The sequence below is a fragment of the Cynocephalus volans genome, chromosome 14 (genome assembly GCF_027409185.1).
Source record: "Cynocephalus volans isolate mCynVol1 chromosome 14, mCynVol1.pri, whole genome shotgun sequence".
In the NCBI taxonomy this organism is placed as follows: Eukaryota; Metazoa; Chordata; class Mammalia; order Dermoptera; family Cynocephalidae; genus Cynocephalus; species Cynocephalus volans.
In genome coordinates this window covers 57,514,722-57,538,008 of record NC_084473.1, presented here as the reverse complement: position 1 = coordinate 57,538,008, position 23,287 = coordinate 57,514,722, and the positions used below count along the sequence as shown (strand labels likewise).

General features: G+C 35.7%; 1 protein-coding gene across 1 annotated transcript in view; it reads left to right on the top strand.

Moving 5' to 3' along the window:
• PUS10 (pseudouridine synthase 10) overlaps nucleotides 1–23,287 on the top strand; it is a 69,201-nt gene that overhangs the window by 26,284 nt on the left and 19,630 nt on the right. The window contains 4 exon segments of the mRNA XM_063078615.1: nucleotides 16,136–16,170; nucleotides 19,434–19,545; nucleotides 21,765–21,826; nucleotides 22,130–22,175. Coding sequence (XP_062934685.1) covers nucleotides 16,136–16,170; nucleotides 19,434–19,545; nucleotides 21,765–21,826; nucleotides 22,130–22,175 — 255 coding nt within the window.

Genomic DNA, 23,287 nt, shown 5'->3' with positions numbered 1-23,287 from the left:
TTCTCTGGATCACATGTTTCTATTGCCCATTTTTTCACCATCTCATTTTTCCTTATGTACCTCATTTTTTTCTTGCTTTTTCCGAAATTATAGACTTTATTTGTATAGAAGTTTTAGTTTTCAGAGTAATTGAACAGAACGTACAGATAGTTCCATTACCACCCCCCGCCACCATATACAGTTTTCCCTGTTATTAACATGTTACATTAGTGTGGTACATTTCTTATCATTATGAACTCATATTGATATGTTGTTATTAACTCAGTTTTTACACTAAGGTTTTTTCTTCGTGTTGTGCAGTTTTGTGGGTTTTGCCAAATGCATAATGTCATGGATTTACCATAACAGTATCACAGAGAATATTTTCACTGCCCTAAAAGTCCTTTCCACTTTTTCATCACTCCCTCCCTCTCTCCACCCATGAAACTCTCGCAACCACTGATTTTTTTTCTTTCCATTGCCTCAAACATTTGTCATTTCTTTGTGTTAGGATGTACCTCTTTTGTTTGAATGTTGGAGATTGAATATGAAAAATATAAATAATTTGAAACCTGAAATAATGTTTTCCTCCTTGCCTTGGATTGAATGTCCCCCCAAAATTTGACTCCCACTGTGATAGCATTAAGAGGGTGGGAAATCCTATTATGGTAATTGAAAGTGGGGCCTTGAAGAGGTGATTAGATTGTAGGACCATGCAGTAGCGAATGGATTAAGAATGGTGGTCATGGGCATAATTTGGAGGGCTTTAAAAGGAGAGTGAATGAGGAGGTTAGTCTCTCTCTGCTCCACCATTTTCTGCCATGTGAGACCCCTGGGTCATTGTTGCCAGCACCAAGACTTTCACCAGATGTGTTCTCTGGACTTTGGACTTCCCAGCCTCTGAAACTGTAAGCAATAAATTTTGTTTTCTTATAAATCACCCAGTTCCAGGTATTTTGCTATAATCAACAGAAATGGACTAATACACTCCTCCAGAGAGGTTTTTAGTTTTCTTTTGGGTTCTGGCTAGGGCATTAACAATTCTGAATCACCTTAATCCAGGTACAGAGATTGTCATGATATGAAGCTGATCTTTAGAACCTTTAAGGGTTGTTCTATTCTCCATTTACCCTTGACTTCTAGGATGGAATCTTTCATGGTTTCATTCAAGCCTTAGGTCTAATCATGATGCCCCCTCCCCTTCTTTGGTGGGTGCTGGACTGTTAACTTTTGATCATGTTAAGGTGTTCAGTCACCTTTTCTGATTCACAGATGACCCTTGTGGAAAATCTGTTCAAAATGTTTGGCTTATCTCTGGTTTCCTTATTGTGGATTTTGGCCCTGTAATTCTTCACTGCTTTGTTAACTTTCTGATGTCTTCAAGCAGATTTTATTTGTCAATCTTTTCTAGTTGTTCTCAGCAGGAGGATTGATCCACCATTAACACATTTTCTCAACTTTGTTTTCCAACCTTCTTGTTTAATTTTTCATAGATACTATGTTTTTAATTTCAGTGGCTTTTTACTATTTTCTAGTTTTTCCCCTTTCGTGTGTGTGTGTTTTAGAAATATCCTTTTCTTGGTTCTGGTCAAGATGGCAGAATAGACAGTCCCCAGCGTCACTTTCTCCCACAAATCAACCAATTTACCACAATAAAAATGTAACATCAGCCAAGATGGGGCCACCGGAGCTCAGGGGAAGAGGAGGAGAGACCTACAGAGTTCAAGAAGGTGGGAGAAACCATAATGAGAGAAAGAAAAAACTGCTCTGAGTATTTCCGGCTGTGGCTGCTTTAATGCTGGAGCTGCTGAGCGCATGCAGCAGGAGCCGGCAGAAGCTGCGGCTGTGCCCTTCAGATGGAGTTACTTGGAGGTAGCAGGGGAGAAGAGGACCTTGGTGGCCACCAGGACAGCAAGACCTCTAATAGGGTTCCCATGGACCCATGCAGGAGCAAGGAGCCAGAACAGCTGAAAAAGGGGAGCCATTCAGAGGCCTTTGAGTTAACGCAAAGGACTGGCACAGGGCCTGTCCTATGTGAAGTATTCGGAGCATGGGCGGTGGGGGAGACAGGCTCACTGGGAGAACACTGGGACACAGCAAGGACAGCCGATCTGCCCCCCAATCAGCGCAGGACTACTCAGAGGAGATTGGTTGAGAATGCAGAATTGCATGGGGTGCAGTTTGATGAAAAACTCAGGCCCAGATCAGAGTTTCTACACAACCCAGGTGCACCGAGTCTCTGGAGAGCTGGAAGTACCTATAAGGTCAACCATTAAACCCTGAGCTGCATAAAAAGCCTTCCCTAGGGAAACAGCAGCAAAACAGCAATTTAGCTCAACCACAGAGCTCAAGTACTGGTTCCCACAGGAAGTTCCCCTGTGTTAGAAGTAAGCAAATGACAAAAAATTATTTCTGGCCCAGGCACACCACCAGCACCTTGGGGCCTGCCAGGGGACATGAGGCATGGAGTTGGGGACAGGACCCCCTCCCACAACCAGGCACACCACCAGTGCCTTGGGGCCCGCCTGGGAATCTGAGGCTTGAAGTCAGGGACTGGACCCCACTCCTGCATCCAGGCACATCACCAGCACCTCAGGGCTTGCCCAGGGGCCTGGGGAATGCAGCCAGGGACCAGACCTGCCTCCCATAACCAGGCACACTGTGCCAGCACCTTGGGGCCTGCCTGGGAATCCAAGGCATGGATCCAGGGGCCAGATCCCCCTCCCACAACCAGGCACACCATGCCAGTGCTTTGGGGCCCACCCGGGGACCTGAGGCATGGATCCAGAGACCAGACACTCCCTACAACCAGGCACACCACCAGCACCAAGGAGCATGCCAAAAACATCACCTCCACGTGGGTGGCCCACCACAGCCACCACAATAACCATGGCTGCTGTGGAAGTGGCTAGATGCCACAACCACCATGCAGATGGTCCGCCAGCCACTGGAGTGCATTGACACAAGGAGAGTCACTAGCAGAGATAAAAGAAGAGGACATCTCTTTCCACAAAGCCCATTTCAGAGTGACAGAAGAAGCATCTGCTCTATGATAATATTGGGGGACCTGATCACACCTCTCAGCATTGGACAGATCATGTAGACAACAAATTAAGAGTAACCATTATTCTTTCAGAAGGAGGGAAGAAATCTAGGGTAATTAGAGGGGGGAGGGAGAGGAGGATGGGGAGAGTTTGGACAAGGGGCATAAAGGATAATTATGATTTGTAACAATATGTGTGCTAGTAATATTGATTTGAACAACATATCTCAATGTTGGACCCCCAAAATATGTATAATCAATTTTGATTCAATAAAACTTTTTTAAAAAGAAAAATCCCATTCTTGTTTGATAAGCACAATATTTTATTTATCTTTCTGAGAATATTGATATTTATTGCTATCGTTGAAACATTTTTTCTTGTCTCTAGTTTCTAAAAGTTGCCTTTTTCACTTTAATTTGATATGTTTCTTCTATGTTAGAGGCTCTCCTCAGTTGCCTGCTGACCCCTTGGTTGTCTGGTCATATTTAAGAGTACAGATTAAGAAGCAATTGGAAGCTGAATGCATGAATGAAGAGGGATGGTCGAGTGTGGGTTTTACTATGTAGTGTGTGATCTGTGTTTAATGTCATTAATCTTTAGGTCTTTCCTCTCGGACAGGTGGCATTTCTTAAAGAAGATGCAATCTTCCATCTAGAGATCTGCCAGGATCTAGAAACTGGGATGGAGGCAAGGGTTATGGATGTATGTCATTATTTTGTGCCTATGTTTACTCACTGAAATACTGCTGCCCTTAAGTGTGACTTATGACCCCTAATCAAAAGACCCTTATTTTATCATCTCAAGAAAATAAAAGTGTGGCCTTTTGCTAGGGTTAGAGAGGAGACTTTACCTGGCTACATGGTGTGGGGTAGATTTGAGGATCTGCCTCTTTTGCAAATAGATTTTCAGTCAGTCTTCCTTATTTTCACCACCACTACTACTTCCAGAATTCCTGGATGCTGTTTATTCCTTAATCTTTTGCTGATTGTGGAGTATCACTTTCTTCTGTTGCCAATTCAGAACTCAGGTTTTCAGAGATCTGCTAAGTCCTTTACTACTCTTCTATATGATTTCCAACTTCCAAATTGTTGCTGTTCCCTACACTCACTGTCCCATGCTGGTGTATTGTAAGCACTTTTAACAAATCTTTCCACTGTTGTTTCAAAAGATTAGCAAAAGTGCATGCCTGAGTTTGATCATCCCTCTTTATTAAGAAGCCCAGTATATTTGTTTACTTTTAAGATATAATTTTTGCATTTGTCTCATTTTAATTTTTATTATAATTACATCATTTTTATTTGTTACATTAAACAAATTACTAAGACCAAAGTGTACTGTCTTGTTTCTTTTATCTGTAAGGTTAGAAATACTTTCTTGCATTATAGCAACCCTGATGGAAATTTACCAATCTACTTTTTATTTTACAAATTAATTACAGAGAGGAATATGAAGGGAAAATTTGAAAAAAATGTATTTATAGTAGAGTTTGTATTCTTTTTGGCAGTTAATAGTGGAATCATACCGAATAGTGACACTTAGAATGTTTGCAAATTTTAAGGTTATGTAATGGAGGAGTGGTAGATGGAAGAGAAGGGCAGAACAAATTCATTACCAATTAGACTCATGAGTGTATTTAATAATAATTTTGGGGACTGCCCGTTAGCTCACTTAATTAGAGTGATGCTGATAATACTAAGGCCAAGTGTTCATATCCCTGTACCGGCCAGCTACCCATAAAAAAAAAAAAAGAAAAAGAAAAAGAATCTTTGACATCTCATGAGCCTTTGTCTTTTTTATTTGTTTAGTTATGTTATTTTTATGTCATATTGTACACAATTTGTGGTGATGTATGAATAGCTCATCACACTACCATTCTCCAGAAATTTGCTTGAAATGTTTCACACACCATATCTTTGTCATTAGATCTTGCCTTTAGACAGGTCTTCACCAAATAATTCTAAGGAATCTGTGGTTCTGTTTTTCTTCTTCCCCTCTCTCTCACTTTCTCTTCCTTTCTCTCTTTCCTTTCCTCCCTCCTTTCCTTCTTTTCTTGCAAATGTTACATCAAGGTGTCCTAATAAAGAAATTGGCAGGATTTAAACTGGACAGGATTGTAGGTCCAAGGGCCCCTGCCTTCATCCTTTCCCCAGTGTCTTATTGCACTTTGTTGTTGGGTGTGTGGTTAGATCTGCTTTGGTCATTTGCCTTTATGTCTTGCACACCTGTTAAAAAGCATTCAGAGTTAGAAACTGGCCCACTGCAGATGCTGTTGCATTCTCAGATTCATGGCAAAATTCAATTAGTATTACCTTCCTTAAACTTTCAGACTAAAACTGGAACCGAAGTTTGGAAGGTGAAAGCCTTGAGGAAATCCCCTTTTTTATTTAATGTGCTTCAATAAGCAGCTTAACTTATTTTTTGAATTTCCAGACAGGAGACCTGTATTATAATAACAATTAATTTTTTTGTAGACTATTTGCTTTAAGCGTTCAATTATACAAGAAACCTCATTTTCACTATTTTATAGATGAGGACACAAGCACCAAAACGGTACTTAATTTGCCCCAAATCAATTGCTATTAAGTAGGAAGGAGAACTCGAACCCAGTTCTTTCTGTTTTGGAGTCCCATGCTTTTTTCCAGGATACTTTATGACTCATTCCCATCCTGGTTCTGATACTACTTAGGCAAGTCCCTGGAAAGAAAAAGAGTTGGCAGACACATTAAACCTTAACAGCCCAGAGGAGTTTATCATCTGTATTGGAAAGATTTTGTTTGAAGTTTTTAGTGCATTGCATTAATACATTTAGAAAGACTCAGATATCGATAGATGACTTATAAACCTATTTTTCACATTGTAATGAAATTCACTAATTGGAGAAAGATCTTTCTTTAGAATGAGATCATGATATATGAGGGATTGTGTGTGCATTTTACAGTTTGCAAAGCATTCATTCTATCATCATGACACCTCTAAAGTTAGCTATTTCATTTATGAGGAGTAATGTTTATATTCAAAAGAAATAGATAACTGTTCTCTTTAAACTGATGAAAATAAAGTGTAGAATATTATAAAACAGGTAGAGCTTTATTACCTTCAAATACATGCAGTAATTAACTTAAACTAAGTCAACATAGTCCATTCACTCTTTTCAGCTTGAAAGGATCCTTGGTGATATCTTTCAATGAATAGATAAAACCAAATTTGTAATTAGCATGTTAATTATATGGTCTCTTTAAATGTACTTGAGAGTCCCTTAAAACTGTTTTCTTACACATCTAAAGCATTGCCCCTGAAAGTCTGGTTAGTTTTATTAATCTGCTCTGCCTAGGAAGGAAGTATTTGCTAAAGAAAGGTAAATTTCCCCCAACCCTTATTCACATCATCACACCTTCTGAATTACTGGGTTCTTATTAATGCATTTTCCTTTGGTTTCATTCGTGCAAAAGAACAGATAACATTTTTGTTGTGAAAGTTTGGTTTCTCTTATAATAGGTGTTCTAATCTGGTGATCATATTTCTAAAGGATAGCATGTACAATCTAGAGTAAACCCATTGGATGTGGCCTTGTACTCATTTGTTTTCTGTTGCATATAACAGAATACCTGAAACTGGATAATTTATAAAAAAAAGAAATTTATTTATAACAGTTTTGGAGGCTGGGAAGTCCAAGGTCAAGAGAGAACATCTGTTGAGGGCTGCCTTCTTGGCGTGGACTCTTCAGAGTCCTGAGGCACACAAGGTAGCCCACGGTGAGGGGGGTAAGAGCAAGTTAATGTGCTCACTTGCTTTCCTTATAAAACCACCAGTGCCATTCCTATGTTAACCCATTTATCTTACAATCCCATCTCCTCCCAAAAGCCCTTTCTTTCAAATACCATAGTCAGATACCCACATTCTTAACACTGTTACAATGTGGATCAAGCTTCAATGAATTTGGGGGGGGACATTCGCTTATAGCAGGCCCAATCCAAACAAGGCACTGAGGAATAATAAGAAGAGAAAAAACCAAGAAATATTATCTTTAGCACAAACTCTTCATAGAAATATTAGATTTCAAAAAGGCTATATAAATTTTTCAAAAATAAAAATTTTTTCATCTCAAAGATATGTTTTGTATTGTTCCTCTGTTTTCCATTACTAAGAGTCAAGTAACAGTGAAGCAAGTTTCTTAGAAATATAGTCCATTTTTAAATAAAATAAATCTCAACCTATTAGATATTTAAATTAGGATTCTTCTATCTAGTAAATATACATGTGTAATAGTTTTAAAATGTAATGATCTAGTGTTACTTTTAATATCTTGTTTAGTAAATTGGCTTGATGATAATTGAGATGTATTTCATTTTAACAAACTGTTATACAAAAGATAACTTAGATGATTGGTTATGAGTTTATAAATAATTATTAAATTACTGAAAAAGATTCATAAAATTACATTTAATTTTTTTCTTTTTCTTTTTTATTTATCTGTTTTTTATTTTAACGTCTCAATATACATTGTAGTTGATTTTCGTGACCCTTTACCCATTTCTTTTCCCCCTCCATCCCTCCTCCCCCCATTTTTTTCTTTTTAAATTACAAAAGTAGTACATGCTTACTGAAAATGTCAAACAACTCAGAAATGTATAAAGTTAAAATTAGTCTCTTTCTCTTCTTCTTTTCTACTTCCCATTTTTTAGAATAACATTTTGGTGCATCTCTTTCTAGACCTTTTGCTGTGTACATGTAAACATATATACATGTACTACACATGGTTTGGGTTTGTTTGCTTTAATGGAAACTACATTTTCTACAAATTTTTTTTCTTGCAACAACCTATGATGTACACCCTTCAATGTTAAAACTTACAGAGCTCACACATACGTATATGGGCTTTTCCTCACATATCGTTAAATCAGAATTTCTTAAATCAATTCATTTAATCAATTGCAGAACATTCAGGTCACCTTTAGTTTTTATCATTGCAAAATTTCATTTGCAATAATAAAAACTAAAGGTGACCTGAATGTTGTAGATAGTATCTAGTATATCTATATTTTTGTCCAATAAATTCTTAGAATTGGAAATGCTGGATTGAAGGGAATACACTTTTAAAATTGTGGTAAGTATTTCCAAATTGCCGTCTTAAAAAATGGTACCAGTCTACAGCAGTGCATTGTAACTCTATGCTTTTGCCCAGCTGGGAATTATGATGCTTTTTAATATTTTCTAACCTACATGCAAAAGTCGTGTTGTTTTAATTTGTACTTATTTGATTTTCAAGTGAAATTTTACATCTTTTTACATGTTTAGTAACCATTTGGGTTTCTCTTTTATCTGTTTTTTTGGCTTTTTGAAATTGATTAGTAAGAGCTCTTTGGACATAATGGCTATTAGTCTTTTGTCTGTTTTATTCCTTCCAGCCTGCCATTTGTCATTTACCTTTGTTTATGGTCATTAACAAGCATAAATTTCTGATTTTTATGGAGCTTTTTACCTAGGAACAAATTTCTTTGCAGTTTTTTTCATTTTTTCTTTCTTTCTTTTGTTTTTTTGGCTGCTGGTTGGTACAGGGATCAAACCCTGGACCTTGTCTTATCAACACTAACCAACTGAGCTAACTGGCTTGCTCTTTAATTCTTTGCTTAGGTCTTTCAATTGTTTTATAGTTTTTATGACATTTCTTATATCTATTACTACATGGTTTTTAAAATGTTTTTATTTTTAATTTTAGTTGAAATTTGGGTAGGATCTTTTTTTTCCCATAACGTTTTCTATTTGGTTATTAGGAAAGTAATGTGTATATGTTTATATGTATGTATGTTTAATGTCTATCTAGTAACTGACTAACTCACTGGTCTCTTATTAATGCTAGTGTTTTTTCAGTTGAGTCTGTAGGTATGCAGTTACCTTATTTACAAATAATGATAATTTTGTCTTTTCTTTTTTAGTATTTTATAGATTTGATTTTTTCATTCCCATTCTGTCAAGAGTATACAGTGGAGTTTTCCAGAAGCTACATAATGTGTACTGTTGCAGCAAATTAAGTATGGAGCAGATATGAAAATATGGCTATCTTCTTTTTCTTAAATTTATTTTAACATATATTTGTACATATTTGTGGGGTCCTCAAAAATTTGCTTCAATGCATGCATATATTGCTCATTGATTCACTTAGGTAGCATAGTCTTGTACCCATCAGTCTACCATTTTTCCCCCTCCTCCAACTCCATCTCTGGTAACCATATTCTACTTTCAACTTCTGTGAGAACCACTTTTTTTTTTCCTTTAAAGATACCACATGTGAATGATAATCATGAGTTATTTGTCTTTTTGTGCTTGACTTACTCCACCTAACATGATGTTTTCGAGTTCCATCAATGCAGCTATCTTCTATTAGGACACATTTTAAGAGATTTGCAAAAATGTACCACAGTGCCACTTTTCTCACTAAATTATTTCGTTTGAGGGCTGGCTACTTAGTTCAGTTGGTGAAAGCATGGTGCTGATAACACCAATGTCCGGGGTTTGATCCCTGTACTGGCCAGCTGCCAAAAATAAATACAAAGAAACCTCAGATACAACTATTTCATTTGAAACATGAATTTTTCAAAAAAATGTTATTTATGTTAACATCTAATGGATTTATTTAATATTTTTAATGAATTAGTGATATTTTTAATATTCAAAGTTTTAATAGTTAATATGATCAATATTGATAGATACAGCCAGCATAAACAAAAGCTATTTGAGGTCCTGAGAAATTTTTAAGAATATAACAGATTCTTTAGCCAAACTTTTTGAGAACCACTGATTTAGATATAACAATTTAAGTTATTTGAAGGTGCATGTACTCATTTTCTTTAATTCTTTAAATCTATGAGTAGAATATTCTACTGTATATGTATGTACATCTGCATCTGTATGAACACCTATGTACATGTATGCATCTTTGTTTTTTACATGTTTTTATATTTATTGTGTCTGATGTATGCTTGTGAGCAGGGCTGCAACTTGGATGGAAGCACTGGCCTACTTGGGGTTTTGGGTCCTCCTTGTGGCTGACTTTGTCCACAGGCCAAGTTTATAGAAGTGATTTACATATGTGAGCTAGTGGACTTCTGATGATGGGACTATACAAAAGTCACAGAGTTCCCTAGCCCTGGGCAGGGAGAGTAGAGGGCTGTCATAGGACAGCTTCATCATCTGATGGTTGCACTAGATTTCTGGAAACCCATATTGTGCCCAAGGCAGGAATTTAAAGGTATCTCTAGACTGTGGCTTCACTGTATGAAATCCTGGCCCCTATGAATATTTCAGTGATGATCGTTCTCTAAAATAAAATTGAAGGAGGAAATACATTTGCACATCTCAGTCACACTCAGTTGCCAACAGATATTTGCTAAAATTCGTTTCACTGATGTTATTAACTCTAGAGTTACCTGAAATTTAGTTGCCAAGTTATCTGTCATTATCACGTGACCCTAAAGGATAAGACTCAGCCACATATGTCTTTATTTTATCTATCCCAGAGCCTTTTATTCATTGCAGCTCTTCTGTGTTTCAGATTCCCCCCTCCCTACCTCTACTCCTACCCCAACCCACTTATAGGATTTCCTCTTATGGTTATTTCCAACCAAAATCCTTCAGAGCTAAGCAAACATCAGCACCCACAGGATTGGAAGATCAGTGGAAATTCTCCTTAAAACTCACAACATAGAAATAGCAGTTCTGGGCACTGGGTTAATAGAGCTATACCATGTAATTTGGCCCTGCAGATTCCCTCTATCGTTGCTGATCTGTCTTTGCTTTTCCCCTCTTGCCTTGTCTAAAAAGGAAATATTCAGTCTTTTTAAACACTGTCTAAAGGTTTTTATTGCCAAAGTAGTAGAAAACCTAGAGTGAAGATGTCTCTTCTTATGTTTCACTCCAATAGAGAGGATTTTGGTGGAGTTATCCCGACATAAATTTTATTCATTAGAGGAGACACCCAGATTCAGCCTGTTACAGTCATTTCATCTCATGCATAGTGTCTGAGGCTCTGGGGAAGAGAAGAGAGTGGGATTGAGGCCAGGAGGTGATGGGGGTGAGGAGATGGTAGTGAAGAAGTCTTTACCTCAGCTAAGTGATAGGGTCAAGCAGTGGTTATAGGGGAATATTCTCCTTGTCTTTGCTTCCTCTTTCTGCTACCATGCCTGAGATAAAAAGTGAGGAGCAGGCCCTGGTGAGGCAGATGGTCAAGGTTGTAGCAGGCTGCCAGAACTCTGACACAAAGTGAGGAACAGGTACTAGTGAGCAGAAGTTTGAAGTTGTAGCAGATTACAGTGGGGGGAGGAAGAGGAGAAGGAATTTTAGGCATTTGCCCTGGATGGGCAGAAGGAAGGAGAGTTACTAACCTACTTATTGAGCACAGTTTCCAACTGGCTATTTGTGTGCAAGAAAAATACACAAGTGTGTATATGTATGTGTGTGTTTGAGTGTGTTGGGAGAAGAGATGGGAGCAGTGGGTACTGCTAATGCCTTTATCTACCCACACATCTATGGTTATTTCCCTATTGGTACAAGTCGACATTTGGTATTATCTTTGTTATTATAAATGAGTCCAAGAAATGTGTTGGATTGAAAAGACTTTAGAGTTTGAAGGGCGTTGGTGGTAATTTAGAAACCCCAACATCACTGCCAATCACCAAGTCCCACCAGTCTGTGCCCTCATTATCTCCTAAAGTTGCCTACTCTTCTTCATCCTCACCAGCACTGCCATAATTTATTTTTTGCTTGATTTACTGCTTTAGTTTATCAAATGTCTTCATTTTCCATAGTTCCCATCTTCCTCCTCTAATTCACAATGCCACCAGAGTAAGCATTCCTGAAGGCAAATATGATCGTGCCTCTCCACAACTTAAAATCCTTCTGTGGCACCGTGTTGCTCTAAGTGTAAAATCTAAACCCCTTAGTATGGGTACAGTCATTCTATAAGTTACATCCTGCTTCCTCCTTTGCACTCCCCAGCCACACATCCTCAGCTCTTTAGGGACCATTGATTTATAGTTCTCAGAACCTTCCCAGCACAATCTGCCCTTTACACCTTAGGATTTCCTCTATTTGGAACTTTCCCCATTTCTTTACCCAGTTAATTCTAAGTCACTGATGATTCAAATCTCAGATTAGGTGTCACTTTTCTCAAAAGACTGAGCTGAGGATCTTTTAATTGTCCCCCCTTAAGTATATCCCTGTCACAACAACTCTTTTATTTTCATTAATGTTATTAATTATTAATACTACTGATGTTTATTATCATTTTACTTCCCTTTTATCTCTCTTGGGTTCAATCATGGGTAGAAACTGGTTGTTCATCTCTGTATTCTCAGTAAAGATTGCACCACATAGGCAGTACCCTTAAAATAATGAAGTATTGAATCCTTTCATCTGATGGTTGAGGAACTAAGGCCCAGAGAGATAAGCCACTTTGCAAGCAATCATATGGTGTTTAGAAGCAGAGCCTGCCTTTTGGTCTAATGTTTGTTCCCCTCTATTAGGAATTACAGACTTAGGTATCTAGAAGGGCCAGATAGGCAAAAAAAGAAAAAAAAAAAAAATGAAAGGGGGCTGGACACATTCACTCCTTTTTCTGGAACATATGACTTTTCCACACTGTGTTTTCCCATGTATGATAAAGAAATATTTTGGTACAAGAAATATTTTATTTTCCTCTCAAACTGCCATATAAGAAAAACAATAGTATGAAAATGATAGTTATTTTGCTACCTGATGAAATATAGGAGATTCAAAGATCAAATGTATGTGGCATTTGTCATGTGATGGTTTCAGTCTTTGCGTTCTTGTCCTAGCTTGGCACTCCAAACCTTTTGACCTTTCCAGTTTCATCTCTAATCATGGAACCCATACCCTCATTTACACACACACACACACACACACACACACACACACACACACACACACACACACACCCCTATGCTCCAACTTTACTCAATTGTATTTCTCCAACATGCCTTTTTTAAAAAAATTATTTAATTTAAGAAAAATTGTAACATAGTTGATTGTACATATCTGTAGGGTACAGAGTTGAATATCATTACTTGTATGCCATATGTGATGCTCAAATCAGGATAATTAGTATATTCAACATCATACAATGTAGTCATTTTTCATCGCCCTTTACCAGTTCCTCCCTTACCCTGTCCTCGCTTTCCCACCTCTGGTAACTTCAGTTCTGTTCTCTCCTTTTGAAACAACATGCCATTTTTAATGCCTCTTTCTCTCTGTCCTTCCTTTCTGCCACCTCTGCTTGAATCAGCCTCAATCTCTCATCCCCCTTTCACTCATTCTCATTGTTTGATGCTAGATGAACCTCTAAGCTCAAAAGCCATTCCCAGGTATAGAACTTCTAGTCAGTAGTGTATGTATGTATGTGTGTGTGTGTGTGTGTGTGTGTGTGTGTGTGTGTGTGTGTGTGTGTGTTAGTGTTACTAGTACACAGCACTTTAGCAAGCAATTATTCAATTGCCCCATTCAGGACTTGTCTAGAATTCTCAAATAAAGTTAAAGCAGAGTCCAGGATTAAATTTCCAGAGGGTGACATACTGCCTCTGGTATGAAATTTGATTAAACTTGATCATTTTAATGCCGTTTGGTTCTGTGGGGGAGAAAGAATTAATAGCTTACTTTAGAGAATTGATTTTTTTCCCATTGACTAAGGAATAGAACATTTATTAAAATTATCTTGGTGACCTCAAAGGGAGAGATGTATTTCTTTTTCCTTGGCAGAAAGAGGTCCAGGGTATTATTAGCATGTAGTAAAAATTGGTTAATTGAGCAATACTGACTTCTTTGGGATTCAGCCTTCTAGTCACTGCTGTGTGATTAGTTCTGTCCAACCTGTTGGCATGATTGAGCAGAGAGCCTGCGGAGGATTATGAAAGAAAAACCCTTCAACAAGTCTCAGATACTGAAGACATTTGATTTAATTTCCCATGGTATACCTGGTTATCTGATTTCCCTTGGCAACCCAGTTCTGCCTTACTTATAATCAGAGGGTGGCAGGTTATGTTGCAGACTTGATGGCATCACATGGAAGTGACTGTAGGGAACAGAGTTTGCCTCAAAAGAAGAGACACAAAACTCACTAAGAAAGGACAGACGAGTCTGAGATCCCTTAAAGAAGAGATAGTTTAGTATAGCTCAGATTTCATTGGTGAGGGAGGCTTCAATACTACTTGTAGCAGAACAATTTGGGGATATAAGGGAATGGGATCAAGTTCTGTAAGTCTTTTAAGGGATAAACTTGAATTTTATTATTTGCAAATTGTAGATAAAGTTTCAATTAAACAATAATATTATCATTTATTCAGTACATGCCAGGAATCTTACTTGGTTCTTTACATACATGATTTCATTAAATTCTCACAATATCCTTGCAAGGAAAGTATTAGTATCCCTGCATAGATAAGGAAATAAGTGTTTCTTGATCTCTTGAAGTATGAGGCTAACAGAAGGGTGGGACATCATTGACTACAAGGTTTCAACTTTAGGAGACAATTATTCATTTTTTCTATGATCTCAAAGTCCAATAAGTCTCAATACTCTTTATTATAAAACAGTGTACTAATGTTCCTTTATGATAACCTTTAGCCATTCAGAAAAGTTTAAATCACATTCATCTTAGGCCAACTTTTTCATTTTGCACATTAGGAAATTGAATCGCAGAAGTTAAGCAAAATCTAAAGGGCAGGTTTTCTGACTCCTAGTAATTTGTATGTTATACGATACCCATACACTTTGAAACGGGGCTTGAATAAATGGAAGGAAAGAAGGGAGGGTCTTGTAGTACTACAAATGGTATTAGGTTGAGCTAGCAGAGTAAGCAAATTAATCAGAAGGTACTAATGAGAAATTTAGGCACTGGGAACAGTTCTTACCTAGCTAGTGATTCATTTGTTCTTTTTCGCTCAGCCCGAAAGAATTAATGCACTTAATGTTTCTGAATGGTCTTCAGTCTTTAGAAGTCTCTACTGCCCTGCTGATCATTTGAAGGAAGTCACATTTGTTTAAAAGGACAGGGCTGCACATATGAACCACAGCATATACATATGTTAAGCCATGTCTTGAAGTGGATGTGCATGATAATGACTGGCCAATTTTGTGATATGTAGAAGCAGAGACTACATATGGTATATATGTGTATGTTCCTGTCATGTTCACAAAATGCTATATACTGTGACAGGACATGTCATTACCATTCTTTAAGGTGAAAGCTGTGGGAGTCTGATAGGAAACTGAGAAATCTTAATGCCATGCACTTACTATGCAAAGCATTTTACATGAGTTTTGTTTAATTCTCGTTAACAATTGTGATTGTGAATGTTATCATCTTCAGCTTAGCAGTTTATTCAGTTTTTTATTAATCCTTCCCAGAATGTTTTCTCTAACATTTTATTATAAGTTTCAAATGTATGAAAAGTTGAAGGAATTGTTAGTGAATGCACATATACTCACTTAGATTCTACAATTGTTACTGTTTTCCTATATTTGCTTTATTATATATCTAGCCATCTTTTTATCCATCCATCAATCCATCTTAGTTTTTCTTGTATTTCAAAGTGAGTTTCAGACATTATTACATTTTACTCCTGAACACTTAAGTGTAGGTAGACATCATTAACTCGATAGAGTTGAAAATATGTTAGCACTAATTTAAAAACAAAAAACAAAAAAACTGGGGCCATCAATTCTATGTTTTGGGGACTATGTACAGGGTTACTTTGGGTTTTCCCCCATGAAATAAAATATTTTAAGAAAAAATGTAAACTACCCATGTTAAGAAACACTCATACCTCATTAATGAGAAGTAGAAATCTGTAGGGAGGAGGGGGATACCCCTGTTGAATTCCTAGCCCACAACAAACCAGCATTGCAAAGTGAAATCTTACTTCATTTCTCACTTTAAATGAGACTGAGGTCAGTGCCACAGTTCTAAACACTAACTCCTCTCCTAAAAAGGGGAGTTTGATTAGCAAATTAGTTAAACACTTAGGTAATGATGTTGGAACTTAATTTCACTGAACATTTCCCCTCTTTTCTCTGTTTTCTGGGTGTGACTGAATTGCCTATAGCATGCTGCATGGTTGCTGGTAAAACAGGAAATGGGGTAAGTAATTTAGGTAGGGAATTTTTACTACCATTTAAATACAAGCTACCTGATTCTTAAAGTACTTTTACTACTACAATCTCTTTTTTTAGAGTGAATTCACTAGTTACTAGAGAAATTGGTGTAAAGAAACATTTTTTATTGTATAAATTTAGAGTGTTAACCTGTTTAGTTTAGTTGGATAGCATATTAGTAGTCTATTAAGCCAGATTCATTTTTTTGTATGTGTAGATTTAAGATTCATTTTTTGTGTGTGTAGATTTAATGTGATTTAATGCATATTTTATATGCATTAGGCACTTATATAGATTGGGAAGTTATTTTAAAAGAGTAAATTCTACATTGGTCTTAGAAACTAAATTAGAAACAAATTATAAAATTATGCCATAAAAGATAAGGAGTAAAATCCTAGTTAAGAACAGCAGTGAGTTTATACATAGATAAGACATAGAAAACAGAGGTTCACAATCCTTTATCTGAAACCCATGGAGGCCAAATGTGTTTTGGAATTTAGAATTTTTGGATTTTAGAAATGTAATATAAATATCATATATAACATACCCCTCACCTCCAGAGCCTGGGGTGCTACTATATAATCAAGCATATTAATATTTCTGCAATGAAATATATGAATATTCACACTAATTTTGATAGTCTCTCAATATCCTCATTTGTTCAAATCATGATTTAGTTGCCAACTGAGTTTTAAAAAAGCAACTTTAATTTTCCAGAGCTTTTTGGATTTTGAGACTAAAAAGGGCCATGTGACTGTTGGAGCTTCCTGTACACTGTGTAGAGAAAAGCCAGAGAGAAGTATATATTTCTGTATTGGAATCTCATACTTGGTTAAGTGATTTACAGAAAAAGTAATTAACTTGGCTTTTTTGGGGTTTGTTTTTCACATCTGCATTTCTAAAAGGTAATAATTATATGCATACAAAGATTTGGGGGTTTAGTTAGGTTTTATGAAATTAGTCTCAAATACTTATGATTCTGGCATAATAAAATTTGATCCTATGTTTTAGAAACTTGTTAGCATAGTCAGAGCATGCTCTTTTCTAAATGTTTTCAGTTTGTATCTACATTGCTAGTGAGTTGCTGTTTTCATTCCTTATCAAAGGATTTCAAACTAACCTTAGTTCTTTCAAAAGATCCTGATTGACATAAGGATACTGGAAGAGAAAAATGACAGGACACTAGTCTTTTCCTTCAGTGCCCTTACTTCATTGTAGGTTGAAAAGATTTTGGAGGAATTGCCATTAAAGATTTGATTCAGGGAATTTAGAAAAGAATTAATTGCCTTGGGTATTTTTGTTCATCTTTTCTCTAGAATGGTGGTTGTGTTGTATCTATAGCAAAAGTGATTGCAAGTGACATCCTCATCAGCAGTTATCTAACAGAGAGGAGAGAGATGCAGTTACTAAGTACTAAATGGGAACTGAATTTACCTTAATGAGTACTAAACCCTCTAAAGGACAGTCAAGTATATGTGAAGGACCTCTGTGAAAACATTTATTCTAAATTATATTAGAAAAGTTATTAACCACATTTAACTTTCAGAATTGAAAATCTGTCATCTTAGGTATTGGTTTTTTGCTGTATATGTAAAGATAAGGTTTTTAAGCTGTCTGTTAACCCTTTCCTCTGTCTCTTCACTCTGGAGGGAAAAAAAATACCTGTAGTTGAAGTTTTTTAACTGGACTAAGATGCTCTAAATATATTTCAAAAAATAAAGGATTTAAAATACCAATTTTCTTAAATAAATAATAAGTAATGTTTTAACTCATTTTTAGGATTGGTTTTTGCTGCAACCCTTTGGACTTTCTAGAGTCTAAACAATTTTTTAAATAGTTTCCATTCTTGTGCTTGCTTCTTTTAAATATTAATCCTTTAAAATGTAATCTTGTACATTAATTACTTTCAACTGTGATGCAATTTTGTGCAAATATCATTCAATAGTTAAACTGTTGATACAATATCAAGACTGTCTTTTAAAATATCTAAAATGTTTCTGATATTCAGAGAATTAGTAACAGTTTATGAATCTCAAACACTTAGTGTTGGAATAAAATCTCGAATGTAGAGAAGTAATTTGGTTATTGTCAGATGTAGGGCTTATCGGGATGTTTCATTGTTAAGCCACAATCCCAAAGCATATGAAAGCACTCCCTGTAATCAGTTATGTTCTCAGCTGGATACAGAATGTGTAGATCAACTGTTTCTTAATTTGCATTTTTAGAGGAACAGTGGCCTTTTATTCTTTTTTTCCCCAGATCAATTAAATTTAGCCATTAGCTAAATTACTTTTTGTTTTCTACCTGTGGCTAGCAGTGTCTTTCAGTCTTGCAGAATTAAATTACAATGAATATTGCCTATAAGTAGTAATTTCTATTAGTGAAAATCAGACATTAAGAGGAATGATTCACAAGTTGTCCCTAACATCTCTTTGTTAAAAGCAACCCTGTAAATAGCCATAAAGTTGGTTTGAAGTTTTAATCATTTGAATGATGTGGGCTTGTTAGTTTGTTAGCAATATCCCAGTGTTCTCAGCAGAGTAGAGCAGTTTTAATAATACCATAATATATTTTTCTACCTCAGTTCCTTTCTATTACAATTTTAGGTTACAGACTAAAGCTAAAACTCATAATGGGGACTTCCCAAAACCTATTTACTGGCTCATGAGTAGATTTTGGGGGAATGTCAGATTTTTATTCAGATGTTTATCTGATATTACATTGATGAACATTCAGAACATTGATACTTTAAGATTTAATATTTTTTCTTTAGCAGTAAGAAAAAAAAAGTACAGCTTTTACATTGATTTCCCAAAACTAATCCCCATTTTCAGCAAGAGGGGAGATGCAAGCATTTTTTAATAGAGATGTGATTATTGTAATTCACAATTTTGTAGTTTCTGAGCAATAATCAATCATCTCTGTTTCACCCTTCTGTCTTCAGAGGTATAAATCCTGGAATGTGGCAGTTCTCTCAGAAAAACCCGTTAGTGTGCTTTTGTCTTTGAAGCTTTAAAAATTGTCTTATATGCCATTTTAAAAAGTAGTTACTTGATTCCACTAGAATACAAGATCCATGAAATGAGGAATTTTTGTCTGCTTTGTCCTCTGCTTTCTATCTAATGTGTAAAATAGTGCTTAGCACATAGTATGCGCTCTATCAATATTTTTCAATAATTGCATTAATTCTTGCCTTTAATGAAAAAAGTGAAGTTTTTATGACAGTGAATTAATTTTTATGTTATTCAGAAAGCAGAGTCTGTTGCTGGGAAGAAATGATATAGTTCAGCTAAAAGAAGCCTACAAATGGATAACTCACCCCCTGTTTTCAGAGGAACTGGGTGTTCCAATTGATGGAAAGGTATTGGGTCATCAGCATTGTTAATTTCATTCTGTAGTTTTACTAATTTTCCTTAATTATGTGGCAGAGTTTTGGTTAGCCAATAGAATCTTCTCTTTAAATAATCCCATGAAGGATTTTTAAGCTTTTAAAATGTTAATTTCTAACAGTCTTAAATTGAGGTTAAAGCCCTTCCTTTTTTTTTTTTTAACCCCCAAAAGACTTCTTTGTGATCCAAGACACTTATAAGTGTAACAGTTGCAGTATACCCTAATTGACCTTAAAAGGTTAGAAATGAATCTTGGCCTTTAGTGTATTTATAGTTTAATTGGAGAGACAGATTTACTGATACAAAGCAATATATAAATAACTGTGAGCAAGTGTAGGGTCAACTCTAGACTATTTAATTTTGATTTATCAGTGGTTAATCTTGTTTTCAAATATATAGACAAAACCTATTGAGCCATAGCAAGAATATAGGCTCAATCTATCCTGCCTTGTTGGTATCTCAAGTCCCTCTGTTTACTATAAGGCAGTAACTGTCTTTGAAGCCAGAACATTTATCCATTCCCTCTATTCCAGAGGAGAGCTTGCCTCAGTCTCTGGAATGGATTGAATTTCAAGGAAGAGCTCAATAGGTGTCTGGATGTGAAAATAGGACATATTCCCAGGTCATCTTAAATTAGATTTTAATAGTATGGCCTCATTGCTTTATTATTTCATTTAAAGGAAATTCCTAGCTGGCTGGATAGCTCAGTTGGTTAGAGTGTGCTGCTGATAATGTCAAGGTCCAGGGTACCATCCCTGTACTGGGCAGCTTCCAAAAAAAAAAAAAAAAAAAAAAAAAAAAAATTCCCTGAATATCAGTTACAGCCCTATTCAAGTAAAATCGCAAAACTATCTTCCAAAATAGTTCTTTTTAATGATTCTGAATTATATAGCTCTATTTATTTCTGTTAGTAAGAATAAGCTCTGACTGTCCTTTAAACCAAGTACTGAGAGAATAGAGAATAAAACTTCACAGATAGTATGAAAAGGAAATGAGGTAATGAAAGTGCTTTGGAAATTAGAGAAATCATTAATGCAAAATATTTTTACCTCAAATTTCAGTTTTGAAGCACAAATAATTTTAGATGTTGAGCAGAAAATAGAAAACAAAAGATGCAATAATGTTCTAATAGATTCAGGTCGAGTGAAGTTTTCTTGAATAAAAGGAATGTGTCATTCATTTTAATTTTATTTTGTGGATTAGAATAAGAAGCAAAAAAGAAAGCTATTCATTATTGTGATTCCAGAGTAGCTAATAAGCTTGCTTGGGCTAATGAACTCAGTAAATACAGAGCTCAATAAAAACAGAACTCAATAAAAAAGATAAAACTGCAACATATCATGACAGTTACAGCTTTTTTTCAATGTGGAATTTTGTATATTTCCTGTGGGGGTAAAAGTATATAGAGTACTAAATAGTTCTTTTTTCGTTACAAGAATGTTTATTGTAGCATTTTTTTATGACAAAAAAATTTTCTACAACTTAAACGTCCAACAGTTCTTAGAGTTGAAAAGATATCCATGACACAATAGTAAATAAAGCAGTTTTCCAAAAGCATGTTTAATATTTCAAAAAGGATATGCACATATGTTTCTATTTATAAAAATGGCTAGAAAGAAACATGCAAAGTTGTTACTGGTTCTACCTCAGTGGAATGGAATTGAAAACCATCCTGTGTTTGATTATTTTGCAATTTACATATATTTCTTTTGTAATAAAACAAAAAAATTAAGATCTTTCTTTAAAACTCAAATCCATTAAGAAATTTAAGCACTTTAAAAAGAAGCTTCACAGTTTTTAAGGATGTGAATAAAATGTTTTTTGCCTTGCTGATAATTCTAAGCATAATATTGACAGAATAATTCCTTTCACTTACCTTTTCCAGTTCCCTGAATTCTCATTCATCTTTACACCTCATTTATATATTTGTCCAAAAATTATACAAATTTATTTTAAAACTTTTTTGGTAGGATCACTAGTGACTGAATTTTAGAAGTTTTTAAAAAACACAAAACATTATTTCCTTTACAGCTGTCCTGTGAACAAACTGGTTTGAGAGCAGTAGTCTTTCCAGTTTTCTTGTCACTCTTTTTCTGCACCAATCTTTGAGAGTTAATTTCTGTTTCCATTCATAAGTTGTTAGATGTTAGTTTCCTTTTGCTCATTTTAAAACTGTCTTTATAATTTTTAGAGCTCGTTTGAAGTGAGTGTGGTCTTTGCCCACCCAGAAACAGTTGAGGATTGCCACTTCCTGTAAGTTGCCACATAAACAACAATGTCAGTTGTGTAAAATTGTTAATGTTTTTTGATTTTCATGAAAATAGTATTGCTACTCTTTCTAATGAGCATTTCAGAATTTGTCATGTCTTAGTAGGTTTAAAATGTGCCCTTTAATATAAGGTTTGTAGACAAACCAATGCAGCTCACATAAGGATTCATTTTTTTCTGCTCCTGACATCCTAAATTTAGCAGCCATGCTGTATAAAATATATATGAATTATATCCACCCCAAAATAAACTAACTAACCTTTTATTTTAACTTGAATTTTATTTCAGAGGTGTGATATGCCCAGATTGTTTCAAGCCCGCCAAAAACAAGCAGGTAAGCATTCCCGCATGTTATTCTTTAGTTTTGTCTGCACTGAATATTCAAATTAACAATGAAAAGGGATATGCATTAGAAATGTGGCAACTCTATTATACTAAGAATCAGCCTTTAAATATTTCCATCTGCTATATTTATTTTTACTTTTTTCAACTCTCAGTACCTTTGCCTCTGGCTAGGAAGACAATGTCTTGATTGTTCCGTGGATGTCATTAAATTTAGAACTTATGTTTCAATGATGTTACTATTACCCATTTGGGGAAATTCAACTTTTAGATTTTAATTCCTCAAATTACATAATCTGGAAAAATCCATGGTTATCAGCAGCATTCTAAGCTCTTGTCTGATATCCATTTTCCAGAAATTGGTATTTTAAAAATATAATCCAAAGTATTTTATTTAGGACAGTCATGAATTAATATAGCCTATTTGAGGCAACATTTGCAAAATGGGCATTTTATTCAAACTCCCCTTTACTGTGTAAGCTGGACTTCATGTTAATGAGCAAATTAATTAGCATGCACTTTTAGTTCATTTTATGCCAGGATAGAATGGCATCACACAATATTGGCAATCTTTCATGTCTCAGTTACTTATGAACTAGTTTTGTACAGAAAGTCAGGCATTCCTACAGTTTTACTGACATCCATTTCATTGTTGTGCTTGTTAAAAAGGATATAAGTTAATTGTCAAAGATATATCTGTTAGTCTTTCCTCTTGCCTTGACTAATTGCTGGGGCTTTTAGAGATGGGAAAAAAAGTTTGAAACATTTGCCAAATACCCTGTGCAGAAGTAATTGGGAATGCAGGCCAAGCCTAAAGCAGTGCTTGCCTGCTTTTCTCATGTCATGGTACACCTGGAACATTACTATGTTTGTTCAGCACCCTGAGGTTAGCAGATAAAGTTGCTCCAGGTTGGAAACAACAGGCCTGGAGGTTCCTACTGTTCCAGGCCCTGCCCGGCAGCCCTTGTGAACTGAAGGGTTCGACATCTTAGCACAACTGTGGTCCACTGCTTTGCCACACCAGTTGGGAAGCTCTGCCTAAATACTTGTAAGACATATTTATATTGAATATCTAGTTTTATTTTTTGTTACTTTTGAGAAAAT